This window comes from Penicillium cataractarum (genome assembly GCF_028827025.1).
Source record: "Penicillium cataractarum strain IBT 29864 chromosome Unknown utg000007l, whole genome shotgun sequence".
Taxonomy (NCBI): Eukaryota; Fungi; Ascomycota; class Eurotiomycetes; order Eurotiales; family Aspergillaceae; genus Penicillium; species Penicillium cataractarum.
The window spans coordinates 3,779,130-3,801,314 of record NW_026622743.1 but is presented as its reverse complement, the minus strand read 5'-3'; the positions used below and the strand labels follow the sequence as shown (position 1 = coordinate 3,801,314).

Sequence of the window (22,185 nt, the reverse complement as noted above, 5' to 3'; positions counted from 1 at the left end):
GTCCCTAGCCATCACTCGATCGAGGCTACCGTCTTTAGATCTAGTTAATCGCACCGAAGGTCATCCAAGAGATCACTAGTCAGCGGCATTTCCGATACCCGGCTGGACTTGAAGTTTGAAGTTTGATGGATCAAGATGGATCATCGTACGGAGGGGCTTTCTGACACAAGCTGAGCTGAAGCGGGGGTCAGCGAGTCGGACGTTAACTTAAGTGTTATGGTAGCCATCCCGGGGACATTTGGTATCCAATGATATAGGCAAGTGAATCCTAGTACAAAAGACAAGTGGCTCTGTAGTCGCTGGATTGCGGGGTATAAAAGGTGTAGCTTCTGCCCCTACAAACTCCTTCCTTCTTCCTGTACTTTGTATACCCTCAATCATCCTACCATCAACACCTCCCCAAGAACCCTTTCCAGCACCAACGAACCCTCACCATGGGTTTCTTCGACCGTGAGTACTCCAATAATCGCATCGTCTATTTACATATCCACACTCGTGGGAATATTCCACAGCATCTCATACTAACCGCCCCCCCCCCCCCCCCCCCTTGTGTATAGATGACTCCGATGAAGCCCGTCACTACGACGAAATGACCAACCGCCCTCACGAGGCTAAATGGTCCCACGAGCTCATCGGTGGTGCGGCCGCGTACGAAGCCATGAAGGCCTACGAGGACCACGAAGCTCGCAACGGTACTAGCGACTCCCCCCCACTCTCTCCAAGTTCATTATAGTAGTATGAAGTCGCTGAAACTGGCCTCTTTTCTGCACCTAGGCAAGATTGATAACCACGCCAAGGCGAAGGAGGTCGTTGCTGGTCTTATCGGTGCCTTTGTTGATCGTGAGGTCGAGACCAAGGGTTTGGACTTTATTGATCGGGAGAGGGCTAAGCATCATGCTCGTGAGCGTGCCGAGGAGGCGATGGGTAACAGTGGACGCTGGTAGATGGTGATACTAGCATCTTGATACTGTTCTGATGCTAGGGAGGGAGTTTGATGTATCCGATGGAGCGATGCGCAATACGCGACCATGAATCAATGATTTCTAGCTGGATTTCCATCTCAAGTGCTATTATTGCCGTACTGATTTTGATAGAAGGACAAGAGCCTTGACCGTTTGGGTATGTCTAGAGATCTTAATTTCCGTCTTTCGTTTGGTGAGCCGATCATGCATGCGACTAGCTACTTACAGCTTCAGCATCTGTTGGGCTGCATTGCCTTAGTACGGATACGTACCTGTGCGGTAGGGGCCTACACCGTCATTCCTGTTCTGAAGAGTTTTCGCTTTTGGCATGCCAGTTTTGCACTCTTCCTATGAAGTATATCTTTAGCCTTGTAGTAGGAGCTCTGGATGCCACCAAATAGTTAGTAGCTTCTAGATAAATACCACCAAGGGTCAATTGAATGACACAGAATTCGCGAGAATGCTTTGGCCCTCGTTCTACAGTGATTAATACTAATCGCAATCGGTTGTAAACACCTTAAGCCAATGGCGAGTACAGTTGAAAGTGGACCGTCGACAAGAGTGACAGCTCACATGCCTGATCCCACCGCCCAGAGTCCAACTGCACAATTCCGCGACCGCTTTGCCAAACATGGAGCTGGTAAACTCCACCTTCATAATTCCTCCTGTTCCCATTCACCCCCGTTGGAACATATGATATTCCTAAACACTATCCTCGAGACCACCCTACCCAAATCCCCGCAGAATGTCTGAGGGCCCGTTAACCCCGTTCAGCGGGCCCAACATGGCGAATGGCAGCTCTCCAGACGACCAACTCCGCCTAGAGGCTGCTCGAAAACGACTAAAGATTGAACGAACCACGAGCGAGAGCGAATCCCCCCTCGATGCCCAAATCCGACGCATGACCAAAGAACTAGATGAATTGAAGAAACAAAGACAAGTCGCCGAATTGCAGGAACAAATTTGGGCAGAGCAGCAGCTCTTGGAAGCTTCCCGCAACCGCTTGAGCGTCGCAGCTGCCTCGGCGTCTCCAACGAGCAGCAGCCCAGCTCCGGCTACGTTTACAGCCACGCCTATGGCCCTTGTTCCCACCTCTCAAGCAGTGAGCCTGCCTCCTCAAACCCCGCGGCCGGTAACGAAGCCGCCAGTCGCGCACAATAATTCACCTGCAGCTGCCTCGCCGAACGTCAATCGAACCTTTGTCGCGCCCCAGCCCGTTGTTGTTCAACAACCTCAGACCCCGAGGGCACCAGCCCAGTCTCCGAATGTGAAACCTCAAAACTCGCCTCTCAATTTCAAATGGGAGGGGGGCAATACACCGAATCAGCTTCAGGCTTTCTCAAATCCTTCAGCTAGCAATGGTGTCGCCAATTCCACACCTTCGCGGCGGCCAAGCACGGTTTCTACCTCGGTTCCCGTCGCCCCGAAGCAGCAGCAGCAGCAGCAGCAGCAGCAACAACAACAACAACAGCTAAAGGCGCAGCAACAGAAGGAACAGCAGCTAAAACAACAACAACTGAAGGAGCAGCTGCAAAGGGAACAGCAGCGGAAGCCGCAAGAGCAGAAGCAGCAGCAGGCACGCCCTTGGTTTGACCGTCCATGTACCCCTGTTGCCCCTGCGGATTCCACGCTTAACCAGCTGCCACCATATCAAGGACTGACCCGGGAAGAGTACGCGAACTTCATTGCTGCTCTCGAAGCCCACTTTGCCAAGGCACCGCAATACTACACCAAAGACCGAGAATACCGAAAAGTTAAGCTTGGCATACAACACCTTGCCTCTGCTCCGCGAGACAGTTGGCATGCGCTCGCTGATCACCCCGATACCTGGCAGAATTTCCGCATTTTCTTGTTCAAAGTGGTGGTGCGGAATCTAAAGCCTATCGACCAAGCACGGCTCGCGAACACAACTCAACCCTCCACGCCGAACGTTGGGACGGCCCAGACCCCAGTTGCGAAGCAACCTCCGCCAGCTCAAAGCAGTATGCCGAAAGTGCAACCCGCTCAACCCGCTCAACTAGCCCAGCAGTCCCCGCAAGCCCAACGTAATGGTTCTGTGTCGCATGGGGCGCCAGCAGCTACACCCAACCTCAATGCCAAGAGCCCCGTCGCTACATTCGTGCATTGCCAGCAAAATATTAGGGAAACAGTTGAAACCTTCTCGGGTCGGCTGCGACAGACATCGTCCTTCAATACGGAACTCAGTCTCCATGACCAGATGAGCTTTCTGAAAAAGGGCGTTGTCTCGTCCATTCGCAACCGGGCACATCGTCCGTCTTCCTACTTCAAATCTTATGATGAGTACGTTATTTACCTTCAGAATATCGAGGACACCCTGCCGCAACGACAGGCCGAGCTCAAAGGAGAGCAGCTTCCGCAGATGACTGGTTCTAGCTGGGTTCCCGCTGCCTGGGACCAAAACTCCAACCGCCAGACCACCCAGCAGCCACCCAGCGCCCCTAGGGGTCGTTCACCCACTCGTGCAGTGAATGCCCAGAGCAACGTTTCCCCGCAGGCTTCCAAGTCACTCGCTGGCGCTGGAGACCGATCGCAAGCTTCCCCTGGCTCCTTACCATCCCGACCAGAGAATGGCCCGGCGTCTCCAACGGCGCCAAAATCAGTACCGCGCAGAATGTCTTCGCCGACCCCACCAGAGCCAAAACTCAAACCTACCGATGGTAGAGACTGGTGGGCATGCCGGAATTATATCGGCAATCTGGAGGCACACTTTAAAGATCACCCTCGATACTTCAACACCGAGGAGCGAAAGGTAGCCATTGGTCGGCGATATCTTTGCTCCAGTCTGAGGGGGAAATGGAACGCCTTCGCCAGCAAGCGTCCCCAGATGACATGGTTTGACGTCTGCGTCTTCGTCATCAACCAGTCTGCGCAAAGCTTCGCGCCCGAGGACGCAGCCACTCGGTATATCCGCTGCTCTCAAAAATCTCACCAGAGGATTCGTGACTTTGCCTTGTGGGTCCAGCAATTTGCGCCGCATTACCAGAGGCCCGGATGGGACGAGCTCAGGCATTTGTACGATCGCACCTCGCCCACTATTAGAAGGAGGGCGCGCAAGGATTGGAAGGACTTTAACGCCTTGGCTCCCTTCGTGGCATACCTCGAAGCGGTTGAGACCACTCACCCCGATATACCGAGGGACCACTTTTCGAACAATGCGCCGCCGACCGTGCCACGAAAGCGAAGTCGGGAAGATTGATGCGGGAGAATGAAGGAGTTGAGGGGATACAATTTGCCTGTCAACCTTCAAGGATGTGCCCGATTTTCACTAGTATTTTATGATGGGATATTGAATTTTCATCAGATAGAGGTAGGTCATCGGGTGGACTAACAGTAGATTTCTTCTCTCAAGTGGGCGGCATGGCAAACTGCGCGAAATTTACGCGCATTCTTCTGTTATCTCTCTAGATGATTAGCTATTTATGAATAGCAGCCATTGACAGTCTCGTCAACTATTTTGAGTCCAAGTCTTGACGCCGTGTAGAAATTGCTTTAAGAATTGTCGATGCGCGACTCGTGAAATCCGCCAGATGGCATGTTGTCATCGTCTGAGGCTCTCGACGCGGTGCTACTTACTGCTCAACTCGTCCAGCGTGTGCGTTACAGTGAAGGATCATTTCCAAGGCTGGCTGTGTCAATCTGCTTGATCCTTTCCATTGTTACTATGCAAGCCAGTTTGCAGTCGATCATGGACTTTTACTGCGAAGCTACCAAAGAGACTCGTCTCCACGATGCTATCCCATACTATGATAAACGTCAAGACGATTCTCAGGCAGAGACTGCATCCCTCGCTGATCATTGCGATCGTAATCGCACACCACTACTCTGCCGATCGGCGGGGCTTCGCCAACAATAGTTGGCTGCTAGAACGCAGCCACACAATACACCCAATAGCAAGAGCCTATTTCTCAGCAGCAAAGGGGGTTTCCTTTTTCCTCTGCACGCCCTTATGCACCGAAGAAGCCGAGACATCCAATAAACAAGCCCGAAACCAAATGCAAAGGGCGTGAATGGAGCATCGTGATGGTATCAGCTCCCGACCGCCACATTCCCAGCGTGTGATAGGCCTTGACCAGCCCACTCCCCACCCCCGCGGACCCTGCCATCGGCTAGCCATGGTTCACCCCGTCGAGCTAGGTCTTTCTTATCTGACACTTTTCTCTTGTGTTATCTCGGCCCTGAGAGGGGGTTTGCGCTGTCCCAGCTGTCATCGTGGGCATCTTGAGCTTGCCTGGCGTTGCCTCGATAGGTTTCTGGACTCGGCAGATATCTCCAAGACGGGTGTTTTTTTCATGCTATCTCGTGGGGGTTTGTGAAGCTATGGAGGCTTGCAAAGCGGCCGGGTCGAGGCCGCTTGTTCATCGCTGGCGAGTCCCACGAGAGCGAAAGGCTGCTTCTTGGGTCTATCCTCTCGTCGCGGCGCTGGGTTTCCTGTGGTGGACATTACCAGCTCCAAGTAGGGAGTCGGCTCCAGTGTCTACGCCGATATCAACACCTGCCGCTTCACCTTTCAGCTGGGAGGATATTGTCCCCTCCAAATCGTTAGAGTACCATGATTGTGGAGACGGGTTTCAATGTACCCGGCTCGAGGTACCGATGGACTACGATCGGACCGATACCACTCGAGGGCGAACATTCGCTCTAGCAGTGGTTCGGATTCCTGCCAAAGTTTCCATCGACGACCCTCGATATGGAGGAGCTATGTTGATTAACCCAGGTGAGACCGATAACATCTATTCTGGAAACCCCATCGCGCTAACATGAGATCAGGTGGCCCCGGTGGTCCCGGAACTCTGCAAGCATTCTTTTCAGGTCGCAATCTCCAGACTATCGTTGACTCGGAGAATGACCCGAGTACAATCCCATCCAACGCAAGCGATAAGTACTTCGATATCATCGGCTTCGATCCCAGGGGCGTTGGATCCACTACGCCGGCTGTAACGTGTTTCCCCGATTCGACTTCCCAACGGAACTGGGAGTTGCAAGTTGAAGCAGAGGGGATGCTGGGCAGTAGCCCAAACGCCTTGCAGAGAAATTGGTTACGGACACATGCGCTGAACTCTGGATGCTCTGTGTATGAGATGACTGCTGCCGCTGATGATTCGCAGGGCGATGAAGCTATGATGGAGTATCTGAGCACCACGCTCGTAGCTCAAGATATGATCACCATCATCGAGCGTCACGGCGAATGGCGCGAGAAACAAGGTCAACTAGCCCAGCAAGTCTACGACTTGCAACACGGCCCAGACGAGTCGCGCGCCATTCTAAGACGCACTCAATGGCACGTTGACAGGGAACCCCTCTTATACTGGGGTCGATCTTATGGAACTCTCTTGGGCACGACCTTTGCCGCACTTTTCCCCGACCGAGTTTCTCGCGCAGTCCTAGATGGCGTGGTCAACATGGACAGGTACTACGAGGGACGAGGTCCAAACGTAGTCATGGATGCAGATGCCATTTTCGCTCGCTTCGGCGAATACTGCCACGAAGCCGGTCCAGAGGCATGTCCCTTCTACGCAGAGGGGGGATCCGATACCATCAACGATGCCTACTGGGCTATCGAAAACCAGCTTCTAGACGTATCTCTCCCGGTGATGGCATCTGCCACGCGGGGACCGGAAGTTGTCACATGGACGGATTTGAAGAATATCCTTCGCGTTGCGGTGTATCAGCCCCTTCTCGCGTTTCCCGTGCTAGCCGATCATGTCAGCGAGCTCGCAAAGGGTAATGCAGTGACGATGGCGGATTTCAAGCATCGCAGACATTTTGGTGCTTGTCCGTCTAGTGAGTGTCGCTTAGCGGGGCCGTGGTCCTCCCAATGCGCCAGCGAGCAGGATAACACTCTATACGCGAGTGCAGCTATTCTATGTTCGGATGCGGAATACATGACAAACTATACATGGGACGAGTTTCGGGGGATATGGGCTGCGTTGGCGGCTGATAGTCGAGCTCTTGGGGATTATTGGGCTCAAATCGAATTGTCGTGTGTAGGATGGAAGGCGAAAGCAAAGTACAAGTTTAAAGGTATGAATCAGAACATGCTCTCCGTTTACCACAGTGCTGACCTTTCTAGGCCCGTGGGGCGCACTCACGGCACACCCAATGCTGTTCGTCTCGAATACCCTTGACCCGGTAACTCCTCTGCACAAGTACGTGGATCAATCCAAACACCACAAAACAGAGCGCTAACACAGCCAGCGCAAAACATATGTCCAAGCAGTTTCCGGGGTCTGTATTACTGGAGCAGGATTCTGAAGGGGTAAGTTGAACATTGACTGATGTGTAATTCCTCGTTTGAGCTAATAAATTTGACAATTAGCACACCACCATTGCGGCACCTTCATTATGCGTTGCAAAGGCTATTCGCAACTACTTTCAGACTGGGGCCCTTCCTCCCATTGGCACTCTTTGCGAGGCGGACTTAAAGCCGCTGGTCGGCTCTCGTGGAAAGATTGAGGGGCAAGATCTAAGCTGTGCTGATCGCAAGCTTATGGATGCAGTAATGGCTGAGGTTGAACGGGGGTTTCTCCCACAGATGCAGCTTTGACTGTACTTTCCAGTAATTATGATGTATTTCTGCCGTTTTCTTGTCGGTTATTTTGGGGCTGTTGGATTTTCATTGCCTTTTTTTGGGTTGAGCGATACGGTCATTGTGGGCGAGATGATTTACTTCTACTGTAAAGCAAGCGAAAGCGTACATTATTTATGGGTTTGCGTTAGTGTTAAGCGATTGAATTGAGCGATCTTTATTTGTGTCTTTCATTATCTAGTCCAGCTTATGATTTTGGTTACTTTTAGATTTAAAGAGTTCCTCGGCGATAGATCGCGTCGGCTTGTCCCTTTCTATCTAAAGAAATTTGACGTCGGGATTCATGATCCAATCCCGAGCGGGTCTCAGATCGTGATAGACTATCTCCCAATCGCTCCTAACAGCTTATGGATAAACCAGGATAACCTCGGACAGTACCCCACAAAGTTTGCTGACCCGGAGAACTGGCCGACGTGGAACGCCTGGTGCGGAGAACAAGGGAACCTCGGCAGGGATCCGTCCAATGTGGTTGCAATCATAATCAGCAGAACCCCGCCTGAACGACTTTACAATTGATCACTTCCATTGCAACTACGACAAGGAAAGAATCACCCATCATCACACAGAAACCATTCATCATGGCTCCCCCAACAGCAACCGAGACTGTTAGCAACATCACCGTGCAAGCGCCGCAGTCGAGCCAGGCCGCGGGCGCCGAAAAGGCCAAGGTCAAGATGCAGATGCCCAGCATGCCCAAGTTCGAAGATAAAATGGAGGAGCGAGAGTATCTCAAGGGCCGTCTAGCCGCTGCATTCCGGATCTTTGGCAAGAATGGATACGACGAGGGTATGGATGATGCACTATCTCGCCTTGGAACAGCAAAGTAGGGATGCTCACAGTTCATTCCAATAGGTGTTGCTGGCCATATCACTCTTCGCGACCCAGTTGACCCGACGACTTTCTGGGTGAATCCCTTCGGCACTGCTTTCTCCTTGATCAAAGCTTCCGATTTGATTCAGGTCGACCACTCGGGAAAGGTCATCGATGGTGGACCTAATCGTATGCTCAATGCAGCGGCTTTCATGATTCATTCGGCTATTCATGCTGCCCGGCCGGATGTACTGTGTGCAGCTCATAGCCACAGTTTGTATGGACGCTCATTCTGCTCGCTGGGTCGGCCACTCGATATCATCTCACAGGATTCATGTGCATTCTATGATGTAAGTGACCTCTCGAAACATAACTTACACGCCGGGGAAATGAAAATTGACTCGGTCGGCAATAGGACCATGTGGTATACAAACAATTCAATGGCGTCGTCCTCGCTGAGGAAGAGGGCAACAATATTGCTGCAGCGCTAGGCAATAAGAAAGCCGCGCTCTTGCAGAACCACGGTCTTCTTACTGTTGGAAAGAGCATTGAAGAGACCATTTTCTGGTTCGTGAGTCTGGAGAAGTGCTGCCATGCGCAACTACTCGCCGACGCCGCGGCGACCGGACGAGGGGGCCAAACGGTAAAGATTGATGATGCAGACGCTGCCTTTACATACAAGACTGTTGGCACGCCCCTGGCTGGATGGTTCAGCGCAAAGCCACTGTTTGATGTCATCCATAAGGAGACTAACGGAGACTATCTGGAATAGTCCAGGGATTAAAGCCGCCCCCCCCTCCTTGATGTCAGGGCTATCAGGAGGTCAAACTAGTCCTGGAGCGGGGGACTCGGATGTGGTCTCGGGTGTTTCCCGCCTTTTTCTTCAAGACCAGAATGTATATAGCGATGACAGGGGTAGACCAGGCCTAAAGGACAGGGTCCTCCCCACTTGTCCTCCAATCTCATGTTCTTCACGTTTTTCGCTCGTTGGACACAAGCTCAGACAAGCTCCGTCAGCCTTAAAGAAATATGATCCACAAACCGGAGACTTCTCCGCGTTGGTAGCTATTGTCCGTTTCTCGTTTGGTAGAAATTAATGCGTCAATCACCGTGTTAGTGGTGCGGGGATCCACCGTTTCAACTAGTTGGCGCTTATCCTGACGGTGTTTTACCTTGAAACAACACCTTATTACCCGGTCCCAACGAGCCTATTTGTTTCCGCCACTGAAGTGTAAGGGGAAAATGCATAAATATCTGCGATTTACCCAGGAAAATATGGAAGATCAGCAGTGCTCAACTTTAACTCACGAACCGGTTTCGCGATTACTATTCTTTAAACCATGAAGTTTCTCCTTCCTCTCCTGGCCAGCTCTGGTCTTGCCAGCGCTGCAATTTTCGGCTCGCCTACTACCCATACCAAGCGTGATAGCTGGGGAGGTAGTGTGTCTTTGGGTCCGTCCAAGTCGACCATTATCAATGCCGTTACCACCATTATCCCCGGTACTGCTCCTTCCACCCAGAATGGCGAGCTCTTCCTTTGGCCTGGCATGTCCAATGGTACTGGAGACTTGGTCCAGACTACCTTGGAGAGCTGGCCCGACAACTCCTGGTGTGGAGCTACCACTGGTCAGTGGTGTGTCCGCGCCAGTGTGTTCGGATCTTTTGGTCAGCTGGATGGCACTGCCAGCCCCGTCAGTGGGTCTGAGAAGGTCCGGATTGAGTACAATCTGGAGAGTGATGGAGAGACATGGACGCAGTATGTTGCCCAGCATCAATGAATACTTGATTGGATGTTAACCTTAATGCAGGACTGTCACCAATGCCGACACTGGGGCTCTCCTTTCTAGCTATTCTCTTGCCTCTGGCCCTTACATGACCGGGTAGGTGGCCCAACATACATATAGCGTAGATTTACCACTTGCTGATTTTCTCTAGCTACGGTACCGGAACCGAATGCGATAGTGACTGCACTGGCACTATCGCCGCTCAGCAGTACCTTGACACGACCATTACCCTGGCCTCCGCTGATACCACATTCGGCAATACCATTGCCACTGCCGCTGGGGCTACTTACACTGGATTGAGCTCGAGCCAGAACGGCAAGGTCTGGGTTATTGACACCATCAACATCCCCTCCATGTCCTAAAGTTGGAGTATTTTGGGAAATTATGAACGCTCCTGGACAGATGTGAACTAAGAACACTCGTGTATAAAATGGAAATCGCTGCAACTGGCCTTGCAAGGACATAACCAAAACCCCATCTATACATAAAACACTAAACATTATTGGTACTCCTGGTAATTAATATCTACCATCAACCTCACAGGCCCCGGAGCAGCTGCACCCCCGATCCCATCATGATGTCTGTCCGCCTCAGTATAAGCGTTAACCACCTTCTTAGCCTGAGGGGTAATGATAGAGCACCCTTTCCCATCAGCCATACAAATCCGCATCCCCTGCACATCCTGATGTGCAATCTGCGCCTGAATAGCCGAGACATCCCACCCAGACCAGCCATCATTCTCCGCATCTCCGAATGAAAACTCTCCCCAGGTAGACGTGAATCCACCCCAGTTATCCACAGGCAACCCATCGGTCCCAGGTGCCGCACCCCATGCTCCCTCCGAGTCTTCGTCGAACGCGACATACCGTGTCTCGCCGGGCGCAAGAACAAACGTCAATGCAGAATGACCATACCACCCATCCATCTTGCCATCAGGACCGACCTTGTTCCAAATTGTGATGGTCCAGGGTTCGGTATTTGAGCCAGTGAAGCGAACGACGTATTTGTATCGGTGTGCTTTGGTCGGACTGACGGAGATAACGTTGCTCCCCCAGGGAATTCCAACGTTGCCGTGGTATTTAATATGTGTCCCCGATGGCTTGCTACGTCCGCCGAAGCGGTCGATCGCAAAGTCTCCATCTTTAGGGAGAGCGGTCCAGTCGAGGTTTGCTGGCACGGCAGGTCCGTTCGGAATTAGGATTTGGCTCAATGGCAAGGACGGGAGTCCTGAAAGTGGGAGGTCTGAGACGACATTCTTGGACGCATCTTCGAGTGCCTGTGGGAGTTGTGGAAGGGAAGGAAGGAGACCTGGAGCTGGTGATGCATCGAGCTTTGTAGGAGCTGTTGGTGCAGGGGGTACTAGCTCTATTCTTGTTTCGACGGAGCTGTTCGCGGAAGATGGAACCACATTGCTGATGCTGGCACTAACACTGACAGTTTTGATTTCAGTTACTGTCTTGGTCGTATGGACGGTGGTTGTTTGTTCGTCTTGTGCCGGCACTGGCTTAGCTACGTTGGCAAGAGTAGGCATAGATTGACTCGGCATCGACTGGGTTGGCATTGGCATCGCGTTGGTCCACTCTTGCTTCGGTGGTTCGGGCACTGCAGGCGCCGGGACTGCTACTCCGTTTGTTGGGACATGTATTAATTGCGCGAAGATTATGTTGGTTGCAGGATCAATGGTGTTCGTTGACACGCAGTCTTCGAAGACAGTTTTGGTAATGGTCCGAATTTCTAGCATCATGTTCGCTGGGATGCGGTCCGCCCAATCCACATCACGGGGCTCTAGTTGTTGTGCATGAGGCTTGAGGTGCACATGGTGAGGTCTGCCATGATGGTAGTGAGATGCAAAGGCATGCTCGACTCCTATAACCGCGAGCAGCGGTATAGAGATCCCCCAGCGCATTTGAAGGTCAAAAAGACTTGCTGGTCGTTCACTAAAACGAAAATGATGATGAGTGTCGGATCAAGTCGATAAATCCTGTGCTGCAGAGTATGGTAGAGCTTATTTGAGTCTGCACATTAGAATATTGGCTGAAAAGTCGTCGGCGCGGTGCTGGTGCTGGTGCTGGTGCTGTCGTGATTAGTATTGCCGGTTTGCACGCGACAGCAGACGCGATCCGTCTTTATACTTGGACACGAAAAGGTCTGGCCTATTGGTGATCAAGAATGTTCCTCTCGCGTCTGATCTAGAAAGGGGATCTGATATGGACTGTAGCAGCCCTGAATTCCTTCCCGCCTTGGCTACTGTAGGAGGCTGAATCCAGGGCCACCGACGGTACAACAACACGGTGTACTCCTCATGATATCGAATTTCTATACCCAAAGAAGCGACAACATGAAGGTCTTTGTTTAATTTGATACAATGCTTTCCCAAGGGTCACTCTAACAATAACAAACTAAGTATCCATTGCGAGGAGCTGGTAGGCAGTGGATGCAGCCCCTGCCAGGAACCCCCTGCGCAAGACATTCCGGGCGCACAATGACGAAATACATCCCCTCCACCAGAACGTGGACTTTGAAAATTAATAGCCGGACGAGATTAATTGGATTTAGGTGAATTCTGGAGTCGGGAGAGATCAATCCCGTGGTGTAACAATAGTATCGACTTCCTGACTAGACTACTCTGTATTTGATGTAATCATTTCATTGTCAATCCTAATGGATCCCCTTGCAATGAGCATATGTTCCGACATCCATAATTTCCAGCAAGATACAAATGAGTCCACAAGTTCTAGATCTGGCAGAATTCATCGCTAGAAATGCGAAAAGCACTTGGAAATTAGGTAATGTGGCAGGTCGGGGTGGACTTTGAGTCGGGTGCTCTCTCTTTGTAATTGGAAGATATATATCGCCACCTTCGCGCAGTACCTTCTCAATTCATCCACGCAGTTCCGTTCTGATAGTAGTTAAGATATATTTTCAAGCATTGATAACCACAGACATACCCTACACCTCAAGCAGCTAAACTTACGCTCGGTAGATCAACGATCGGTCATTCACCACGCGGCTATCAATACGAGTTCTGTGCTACAGTAAACTGCTAAGGTTACCCCAAAAACCTCGGAGTCTCCATCACCCGGCGAGCCAATAGGAACAGCCTGGTCTATCGGAGGCCCTGTTTGCCAATTTTCACGCGCTAAACTATAACCAGGTAAAGATGCGCCAAAGTGGATGAAAATCAGCGAATCATCGAACAAACCAGACAAATCCCCGCCTGGGTCGAAAGATTTGCCCAAAAGAGGATGGTCGTGCCTGGGGGGCCTAAGGATCTGGAGAACCACATAAAACGCTTCAATGTCGCTCTTTTGAGACCTCTTTTAGATCGTCAGACCTCGTCGCCACCATGTCTTCTCTACACCCCTTTGATCCCATTACCCCTGGGGAGATCCAGTTGGCTGTTCGCATTCTGGAGGCCGCTTTTCCCGGTGTCAAGTTGCGATACAAGCGCATTGATCTCCAAGAACCCACCAAGCATGAGACCATTCCCTATCTTGAGGCCGAGCGTCTCGGCAAGCCGCGTCCTCGCAAACCGGCGCGTCTGCTGATGGCCTTGTTCCATCGCCTTGACAATGGTTCTTTCTTCAAGGCTATCTTGAATGCGGACACCAAGTCCATTGTGTCGGCAAAGGAGCTCCCTAAGGATGTCCAGGGCCCCGTTGATATCGACGAAATGCTTGAGATTGAGGCACTTTGCTTGGGCCACCCGGCTGTCCAGGCGGAAATTGAGAAGTTGAAGCTTCCGGCAGGAATGTCGGTCTGCCTGGACCCGTGGATCTATGGCACCGAGGATGCTAAGGAAACTCGGCGCTTGTTCCAGTGCTACATGTATATCGTGGCTGTTGACCACCCACAAAACAACCAATATTCTATCCCCTGCAAATTCTCTCCCGTCTTCGATGGCATTACTCACGAACTGGTGCGAATGGATTATCTCCCCGGCGGAGCCGATTCCCAGACCACAGAGACACAGCCGTGGAAGCCAGTGCCCGCGGTTCAGTACGCCCACGAATTGCTTGATGAGCCATTGCGTACTGACCTCAAGCCATATATTGTGCAACAACCTGAGGGTGCTTCCTTCAACGTCATTGGAAACGCAGTCTCATGGCAGAAATGGCGCTTCCGCGTTGGCTTTAACAACCGTGAGGGCTTGGTCCTGCACAATGTGACCTATGACGGTCGCAATACCTTTTATCGCTTGTCTTTCTCAGAGATGACTGTTCCTTACGGTGGTAAGTCTTCTAGCCCATTGTAATTGGAACCAATGGCTGACGCTGTTAGATCCCCGTGCCCCATACCATCGCAAGCAAGCCTTTGACGTTGGTGACGTTGGCTTTGGCATCACTGCAAACCAACTCTCTCTTGGCTGTGACTGTCTTGGTCATATTAAGTATTTCGATGGTTTCCGCACCGATGCCAAGGGTGAACCCATCCAACTTAAGAATGTGATTTGCATGCACGAGCAGGATAACGGTCTGCAGCATAAGCACACCAACTACCGCAGTGGCGCTGCAACAGTCGTCCGCAACCGCCAGCTCGTGGTGCAGATGATCTGTACCGTGGCTAATTATGAGTATATCTTTGCCTTTATCCTCGATCAGGCTGCAAACATCGAGCTTGAAGTTCGTGCGACCGGTATTCTGTCAACCGTTCCTTTCGATAATATGGACGGCCAGACCGTACCATGGGGCACCAATGTGGGACCAGGAGTGATGGCCCCTTTCCACCAGCACATGTTCTCATTGCGGATTGACCCTGCTTTGGATGGATACAAGAACACCATCTATTATGAAGACAGTGTGCCAATGCCCGAGGATGACTCGAACCCCTGGTTGGTCGGATACACCACCGAGAAGAATGTCATCAAACAGAGTGGTAGCGCCTCGACCAGTGTTGAGAAGCACCGTGTGTTCAAGATCCGCAACGACAGCATCATCAACCCAATCACCCACCACCCTATCGCTTATAAACTGCAGACCAGCCCAAGCCAAATGCTTCTGTCCCACCCCAAGTCCTTCGGCGCGAAGCGTGCTCAGTTCGCCACGCGCCCTATCTGGGTGACCAAGTATCAAGACGATGAGCTCTTCGCCGGAGGTGAATTCACCAACCAGAGCAAGAAATCAGAGGGTGTCGAAGTGTGGGCAGCTCGCAACGAGAACGTGGAGGATGAAGATGTTGTTCTGTGGCACAGTAAGTCATCCCAACACTATTTTGGTCTCACGAGAAAATTTGGCTTACACTTTCATGCAGCATTCGGTCTCACCCACAACCCTCGCATTGAAGACTTCCCTGTCATGCCCATGGAGCGTGTCAGCGTCATGCTCAAGCCGGATGGCTTCTTCACTAAGAACCCAGCCTTGGACGTCCCGCAGTCTTCGCAGTCTTTCAACCAGTCCACCCAGCACCCGGAGCCCTCATGCTGCTCTGGGCCCCAGGATCGGAACCAGGTGAAGCTGTGATGATTTGGGATAAACTCACTTGATCATGTATTTTGTTTTCTCGATATCATGACATGCTAGCGACTGGGCACATACTTGAACTACGTATATAGCCCCTGCAATAGATACCTTTCAGACATACCTGCACCTCTCTGCTCTGCGTCCATCCAATTCAAAATGTCTTGTCCTACTAAGTGGTTGCAAATAACAAAGAGATGAGGAAACCCATGATTTTTGGTTGGGAATATGTGGGTGCAATCTGATAATAATACAAACAACAATCGTTACACATTTCTCTTTTCATAATGACCATTTCCTCACTTGGGCTTCGGCCACCCGTCGATATCCCCATACCACCTCGACCGATAGATTTCATCACCAACGTTGATCTTCTTACGCTGCCCATTGACCACAAGACTGGTATGGAACCCACGGAACTTCTGCCATAGTGATTGCACATAGATGAAACTTCCGTCGGGAGCAAGGTTGAAGCTCTTCAAGTCCGACTCGGGCAACTCTTCCCATTCGCCCTCCCGATTATATCCATGACGGTCATCTGTCGTGACCTCAAACCCTTTCATGTACTTTTCAATTACCTCCTCATACTCGGCGACAAACTCGCCTTTCTCAATATCAAACTCATACAAGCCCCGATCATTCGACATGAGGAATTTACGCTGATTCGGAACGGGTACTAGGTCGTGAGGTCCAGCCCACCACGAATATCCCGCACCCCATTCCGTGTCAATGTCATATGCCTTTTCCATTCTGAAAATGAACGCGTCGTCTTTGCGAAGTTGACTCGTTGACGCATCGAATGGATAGCCTTGAATGACTCCATGGGCCGGAATGGGGTCGGACCCATCAGCTGCAACGTCCGTCCCACAAGCCCACAGCATTTGGGCCTGTTCATCCCAGATCATGGCATGGATAGCCCGAAGACCGGTGATATTCTGCAGCACCGGCGGCTCATCGACCAGCGGGTTTGCCATGCTAGCGTTATACACAAGAATTCCATCCCATGGACGCTGTCCCGTGGTCGCAACGGCTAGCAAATCTCCCGGCAAGGGTTCCACGCTATGTGCATTCCAAAGAAACTCGTTATCTCTGCAGACAGCAAAGGTGATCTTCTTGTCCGTCTTTGGGTCATCCGGAGTATGATTGATGATCAATGCGAGATCGCTATAGATGGCTGCAACCGCCGTGCCTCCACGCAGCCATTTGAGTTCAGTTGCATCGTTAGCAGAGGCATACAAGCAGCGCTGTAGCGCTGGCGGGAGCTCCTGATGCACGTCGTCGCGCTCGAACTTCCATTTTACGGTGCCCTCCCGATCATGAATCTTGATCAGGGGCGGAACACCGTACAGACCCGTGATAATCTCCTGCCAAGGCCGATTCTCGGGACGTAACCGAGCTTGAGGCTGAATGGGCGGAATATAATAGTCGGCCAGCGGCTCAAACAGAAGTGGAATCCAACCCAGATAGCCCCCTAACATGATCAGGGCTATGATCTGGGGACAGGAGGGGTGGGAAAAGAAGGAACGAACAGTCTGGACTTTTGTTCTGGTGATAAAAAAAGAAAGACAAGGAGTGTCTTCGGTGGCTTCTCTGACCTCCAGTCTCCACGAGTACCACGACACCCTTGCCTTCTGACCATTCCGACCCTGACACTCGGCCCCTTCTCCCCTCTTATTCTCCTATGCAAGTGGAGACTTACGGCGGACAATCAACCTGGAACGGGAACGAGCGGAGCGCCTGGGAGACGCCAAGGACTCGTTAGCAACCAATTGGGTATTTCCCAGCTCCAAAGTCCGACGTCCAATGCACCCCATTCCACCCTGAACCAACATCCACTGGGGCGGACGATAAACGCCAATTGCTCAAACCCCATAAATGGTCAGTTTATCGACCGCTTTTATGGCTGTCTTTGCCCTGATGCCTTCTTCTTTAGGCCAGGGTGACGCTATTACTGTTGTACCGATTGAACTTGTCTTTTCTCTTTTCTCTTGTCTTTTCTCTTCCGTAGGCCATGTAAATTCTGCCTTAGAGAATCGGGTTTGAGCAATTGGCGCTTATCGTCCACTTCACATCCACCAGCGTCATACTCCGTCGAAACCGTCAAACGGACCCCTCCAAAGTGAATCAAAATGGATCCTTCTGTCTCGGCGATCCTAATCACGCCTTCAGCCTTGCTAGCCACTCCTTCTTGCCAAGAAGCCAAGATGGGGTCCAACTCGTTATCAGCCCTTATTAAATGGTTAAACGAGACGGGGCTCTCGCATTTAATAAACGAAAACGATACCCTGAGCACGCGACACCTTATTACTCTCCCCTTTTTTGCCTAATCGAACTGATTGTTCTGACTTCTTCTTCTGCGCTGATTCTTTGTCCATTCTTTACCATGCAGCCGGTCTCCAAGAGACGGCTGGTATAGACATTGAAAGAAAATGGTGAAAGTGGTCGGCACCGTCTTCTCTTCCTTGACCCACCACCTCCAGCAGGTTTATCAATCTCCCGGTCGGACCCTGGAAGCCTTTTGGGATTTCTCTCGTTGCTATTTTTACGCCCTTGCGTTCTGGTCGCTATTCTCTGCCAAATTCCTACATCTCTACGCCCACCTTCATTCTCTTCCTCCTAGCAAGTTATTCGTCTGGGGAATCACTTTTTACTTTCAAGATGTGGTCATTTTACTGCTCCTGCGAGTCTTTGTTCAAAAAAGCCACACCCGGTCCCGATACCGCGTGGCGCTCGACGTGCTGGTTGTGGTCCCGTTTAGGTATGTGGCCATGTGCTCGCTTGCCCTTTTCATCTAAGCTATGCATCATGATAAACTTTATCAATGGAGGTTCTAACTTTATCTGCCCTGCGCATATAGTCTAATTGTATCCGCTATGGCTTCTGCCAATTTCTCTGTATACGTCTTCACCGGGGCGGAAATCCACTGGCGCCAAGCCAAGTCCTTCACGAACGATACGGCCGCTATACGAACACTCCTCACGGGGTTGACTGGTTTTTTAATTGGCGAGGGATTGCTGTCGATGACTGCAGTCATCTCTGCCCGGCCTATACATAAACTGACTGGCGGTATCCTGCATGTGTTAGCATGGCCCTTTCAGTGGCTTTTTCCTCGGGTGCGACCGTACGTCGTGCGACCGCTCGAGCGACTACGAACCCGAAACCAATCGTCTATCCTTCCCGACCCGGAGATATACGAGCGCATTGCATTGCAGGATGATTATTTGAATGATTCGAGCGATGATGACGAGTCGGACTTTTTGATTGGCGCCCCTGCTGGCAGTGGCACCCAGAAACAGGTCCGAATCACAGAAAGAGCGCTCCCTCGAGTACTTATGCTACTCGCATTTTGTCTATTCGTCGTACTTCGGCTATGTCGACCCTCGGATCCTATGTACTGGTTTCTATCAGGCACATTGCCTATGGCATCCTTATTCGAAGGTGGTCATGGAGATTCGCCTATCGAAATCGGAGGCATCCCTTATCAATACGACTACCTGACTTCGGCTTCGTCTTTGCATCCACCACCGCCATTCTCATGGATGCCGGCTGGTAGTGTGCCCGGCTTTGAGGATTGGGACAAGTCCGATCCATATGCCCTTCATTATAATGCGGAAATGGCCCCGCTTCATATCTCGAATCTTGACCAACCCGTCCTTGAGCCTATCCGAAAGGCATTGGCTGACGGTAGCGTCAAGATCAAACATGTGGTTCTGCTCAAGCTCGAAAGTGCAAGAGCAGATATATTTCCTCTACGGAAGGGCTCGTTCATGTTTGAGCGAATCGCAGATTCATGGGATAATCAGGTCATTCCTGAAGATGTTCTCCGGCGGATCGCAAACTTGACCCCTACTGCCGAGTATCTTACTGGCACCCCGACTGGGTTCAACTCTGAGAGTCAGGAAGGTACCGGAAGGAAGTCATACGGTGGTTTGACTGCGAAGAACGCCTACACAACATCTACCTACACGCTGAAAAGCTTGACAGGTACACTCTGTGGTGTGACCCCGTTGGTGGCCGATTTCAACCGCGAATGGGAGCATCATGTTTACCAGCCCTGCTTGCCTCACGTTTTCGACATGCTCACCCAGCAACCCAGTATTACCAAAGAGACCGACGACTTTACCAAGTGGCCGTGGCACTCGATGTGGATGCAGTCCGTGACCGAAGGCTATGACAACCAGGACAAATTGACTCCGGTCTTGGGCTTCAAGGACAAGAAAACAAAGGAGATCATCGAAAGCCCTGATGCCAAGTACCCGCCGAAAGGCGAGGAGGTAAACTATTATGGCTATGCCGATACCGAACTTGAGGACTATTTCCGCGATGCTATTGACGATGCCGAACGCGACCATGAGCGTCTCTTCTTAACGCATTTGACGGGGACTACTCATCATCCCTGGGGACTGCCGGGAAATGTATATGAACAGATTCTGGGCTCATTGAAGGGACAAAATGAGGATCTGAATCGGTATCTGAATGCCGTCGGCTTTGTGGATAACTGGCTTGCGACTATATTGGGAATTCTCCAGGAAAAGGGCGTGGCTAATGAGACCCTCGTTGTCATGGCTGGTGACCAGTATGTGTAATTGGATTTCTTTGAGCGCTCTGCCTTGTCGGGTCACTTTTACTAACAATGTCCTTCAGTGGCCTGTCTCTACCCAATGACGGCGGTATCACACCCTACGACAACCCACACGTCGGCAACTTCCAAGTCCCCATCGTCTTCGCCCACCCACATCTCCCACCCGTGGAGATCACCGCTCCGGTTTCCAGCAACCAAATCGTCCCGAGTATCATCGATCTACTACTCGAGTCCTCATCGCTTAGCGAGACCACCGCACCCGTTGCCCAGGACATCCGCTCCCTATACGAAGGCCAATCTCTCATCCGGCCCCTAATCCAAGAGAAAGACGGCCGACAAGACTGGCAATTCACCGTGATGAACACCGGTGGTTCCTGGCTTAGTGTCCGCTCCGCTGCCAAGCCACAATTCCGCCTGGTGATTCCGCTCATAACAGACGTCGAGTGGAGGTTCTCAGATTTGAACGAGGATCCCAATGAAGATAAGCCGATCTCTCGGTTTAGTTTGTTGGACTTGGCTGAGACTATTGGGAAGAAGTACGACCAGGAGGTTCTCAATTGGCTTTGGGATGCGGCGTATGTTGCGAATTGGTGGGTTGCTGAGAATTGGCATCGCTATCGGTATGAGCCTGGGACATAGTTGGAGGGAAGGAGGTATTTGCAGACTGCACTATCAAGAAAGCGGTGATACTTCAGATCTCGAGAGGATTGGCTGCAGATATTCAATTATCCTCCTCACTCTATCACATCCCACCAACGCGTCCAGTTTCTCCTCTTCTCGTCAAGAAGGCGATTCATATCGTTGATGACCACGCGCCCCGGAAAGAACCCACGAGATGTGTCTTTATGACAGACATAATCTGGGAACCGGGCACAGACAATATTCGAGCTCGTGCAATCCTTCGGCAAAGAAAACGAGTGTGCATATCCAGCCAGGCTCACGAGGCTTGAGGCAAGGTGTACACAGCACCTACATCGATCACGACACGGGGACCCTGACTTTCCACATCAGACTCTCCGCCCACCAGGGCACTTCTCATCCATTCACGACATAACGGGCATCAAGGCGTTCAATTTCTACGCGTCATCCTCTAACCATCGCGGTTGAAGTGGCGCTTCTAGCTAAGATACATTTGATATTTTCTAGCATTTGGACATATTTACTGTACATACTTTTGGACATACACACATACAAGATGGTAAAGAAAACTCCGTTTCTATCTCTCGAGTGCAGACTAGAAACTTGACTGGATCTATCTACCCGAGGGGCAATCGATGTTCTTGCCAGCTCGGGGAATATCCATCAGTTGGAAAAATGGCAACCTTCTTAGAAGAGGTTGTCGGCCTGGAGCTGCTGGATCCACTCGTCGCTGGTAACGACATTGGTCTTGCGCTTGAAGATCTTGTTGATCAGGAACTCGTGAGTCTCCTCATCACGATCCTTGCAAAGATCACTCAGGACTGTAATCTTGTAGTCCAGATCAGTGGCCTGGCGAACGGTGGAGAGGACGGCGCCGCTAGTAGCGATGCCGGCGACGGCAATTCGCTCGGTATTGTAGCAGCGAAGGATCATGTCGAGCTCGGTGCCGAAGAAGGCGGAAACGCGGCGCTTGGTGATGACAACCTCGTTATCGATGGGAGCAACGGCAGGGTCGATCTCGGTGGATGGGTGGCCCTCTTCGAACAGGCCGGCGGCGGCGACACCGGTGACGGACACGTTGGAGGGGTGGGACTCCGGGTAACCGAGACGGAAGGCAGTGATAACGTGGATCACTTTGATGTTGTTCTCGCGAGCGGCGCTGAGGGTTTGGCTGAGGCGTTCAAGGTACATCTCGTTGTCGCCAGTCATGTCGAGAACGCCTTTCTCGATGTCGAGGATGAGGAGGGTGGTGTTCCCCATGGTGGCGGTTGGAGTGTTGGAAGCTTTCAGTAGTGGTGAAGGATTCTCGGGGTCTGAGGAGTGGATTTGAGGGATCAAGAGATGT

At 51.5% G+C, this 22,185-nt stretch overlaps 10 protein-coding genes across 10 annotated transcripts; 7 read left to right on the top strand and 3 right to left on the bottom strand.

Moving 5' to 3' along the window:
• Positions 1 to 434: 434 nt before the first annotated feature.
• Positions 435 to 944, top strand: N7496_008916 (DUF3759 domain-containing protein; the record flags this gene model as incomplete). Its single annotated transcript, XM_056701835.1, has 3 exons — positions 435 to 450; positions 558 to 692; positions 775 to 944. The coding sequence occupies 3 exons, from the start codon at positions 435 to 437 to the stop codon at positions 942 to 944; spliced, it is 321 nt and encodes a 106-aa protein (XP_056553898.1).
• A 763-nt stretch (positions 945 to 1,707) lies between these two features.
• Positions 1,708 to 4,179, top strand: N7496_008915 (uncharacterized protein; the record flags this gene model as incomplete). Its single annotated transcript, XM_056701834.1, has 1 exon — positions 1,708 to 4,179. One exon carries the CDS (start codon positions 1,708 to 1,710, stop codon positions 4,177 to 4,179), a length of 2,472 nt encoding a protein of 823 aa, XP_056553897.1.
• Positions 4,180 to 5,300: 1,121 nt separating this feature from the next.
• N7496_008914 (alpha/beta hydrolase) lies at positions 5,301 to 7,527 on the top strand (the record flags this gene model as incomplete). The annotated part of the gene is made up of 5 exons (XM_056701833.1): positions 5,301 to 5,697; positions 5,751 to 7,004; positions 7,054 to 7,129; positions 7,179 to 7,239; positions 7,300 to 7,527. The coding sequence occupies 5 exons, from the start codon at positions 5,301 to 5,303 to the stop codon at positions 7,525 to 7,527; spliced, it is 2,016 nt and encodes a 671-aa protein (XP_056553896.1).
• Positions 7,528 to 8,147: 620 nt separating this feature from the next.
• Positions 8,148 to 9,151, top strand: N7496_008913 (class II aldolase/adducin family protein; the record flags this gene model as incomplete). The annotated part of the gene is made up of 3 exons (XM_056701832.1): positions 8,148 to 8,355; positions 8,422 to 8,729; positions 8,795 to 9,151. The coding sequence occupies 3 exons, from the start codon at positions 8,148 to 8,150 to the stop codon at positions 9,149 to 9,151; spliced, it is 873 nt and encodes a 290-aa protein (XP_056553895.1).
• A 568-nt stretch (positions 9,152 to 9,719) lies between these two features.
• On the top strand, positions 9,720 to 10,525 carry N7496_008912 (uncharacterized protein; the record flags this gene model as incomplete). The annotated part of the gene is made up of 3 exons (XM_056701831.1): positions 9,720 to 10,135; positions 10,188 to 10,259; positions 10,315 to 10,525. The coding sequence occupies 3 exons, from the start codon at positions 9,720 to 9,722 to the stop codon at positions 10,523 to 10,525; spliced, it is 699 nt and encodes a 232-aa protein (XP_056553894.1).
• Positions 10,526 to 10,662: 137 nt separating this feature from the next.
• On the bottom strand, positions 10,663 to 12,069 carry N7496_008911 (uncharacterized protein; the record flags this gene model as incomplete). The annotated part of the gene is made up of 1 exon (XM_056701830.1): positions 10,663 to 12,069. The coding sequence occupies one exon, from the start codon at positions 12,067 to 12,069 to the stop codon at positions 10,663 to 10,665; it is 1,407 nt and encodes a 468-aa protein (XP_056553893.1).
• Positions 12,070 to 13,509: 1,440 nt separating this feature from the next.
• On the top strand, positions 13,510 to 15,622 carry N7496_008910 (copper amine oxidase; the record flags this gene model as incomplete). The annotated part of the gene is made up of 3 exons (XM_056701829.1): positions 13,510 to 14,395; positions 14,445 to 15,353; positions 15,414 to 15,622. The coding sequence occupies 3 exons, from the start codon at positions 13,510 to 13,512 to the stop codon at positions 15,620 to 15,622; spliced, it is 2,004 nt and encodes a 667-aa protein (XP_056553892.1).
• A 296-nt stretch (positions 15,623 to 15,918) lies between these two features.
• On the bottom strand, positions 15,919 to 17,097 carry N7496_008909 (uncharacterized protein; the record flags this gene model as incomplete). Its single annotated transcript, XM_056701828.1, has 1 exon — positions 15,919 to 17,097. The coding sequence occupies one exon, from the start codon at positions 17,095 to 17,097 to the stop codon at positions 15,919 to 15,921; it is 1,179 nt and encodes a 392-aa protein (XP_056553891.1).
• Positions 17,098 to 18,048: 951 nt separating this feature from the next.
• Positions 18,049 to 20,840, top strand: N7496_008908 (uncharacterized protein; the record flags this gene model as incomplete). The annotated part of the gene is made up of 3 exons (XM_056701827.1): positions 18,049 to 18,377; positions 18,477 to 20,195; positions 20,264 to 20,840. The coding sequence occupies 3 exons, from the start codon at positions 18,049 to 18,051 to the stop codon at positions 20,838 to 20,840; spliced, it is 2,625 nt and encodes an 874-aa protein (XP_056553890.1).
• Positions 20,841 to 21,527: 687 nt separating this feature from the next.
• On the bottom strand, positions 21,528 to 22,100 carry N7496_008907 (cysteine hydrolase family protein; the record flags this gene model as incomplete). Its single annotated transcript, XM_056701826.1, has 1 exon — positions 21,528 to 22,100. The coding sequence occupies one exon, from the start codon at positions 22,098 to 22,100 to the stop codon at positions 21,528 to 21,530; it is 573 nt and encodes a 190-aa protein (XP_056553889.1).
• Positions 22,101 to 22,185: the final 85 nt, after the last annotated feature.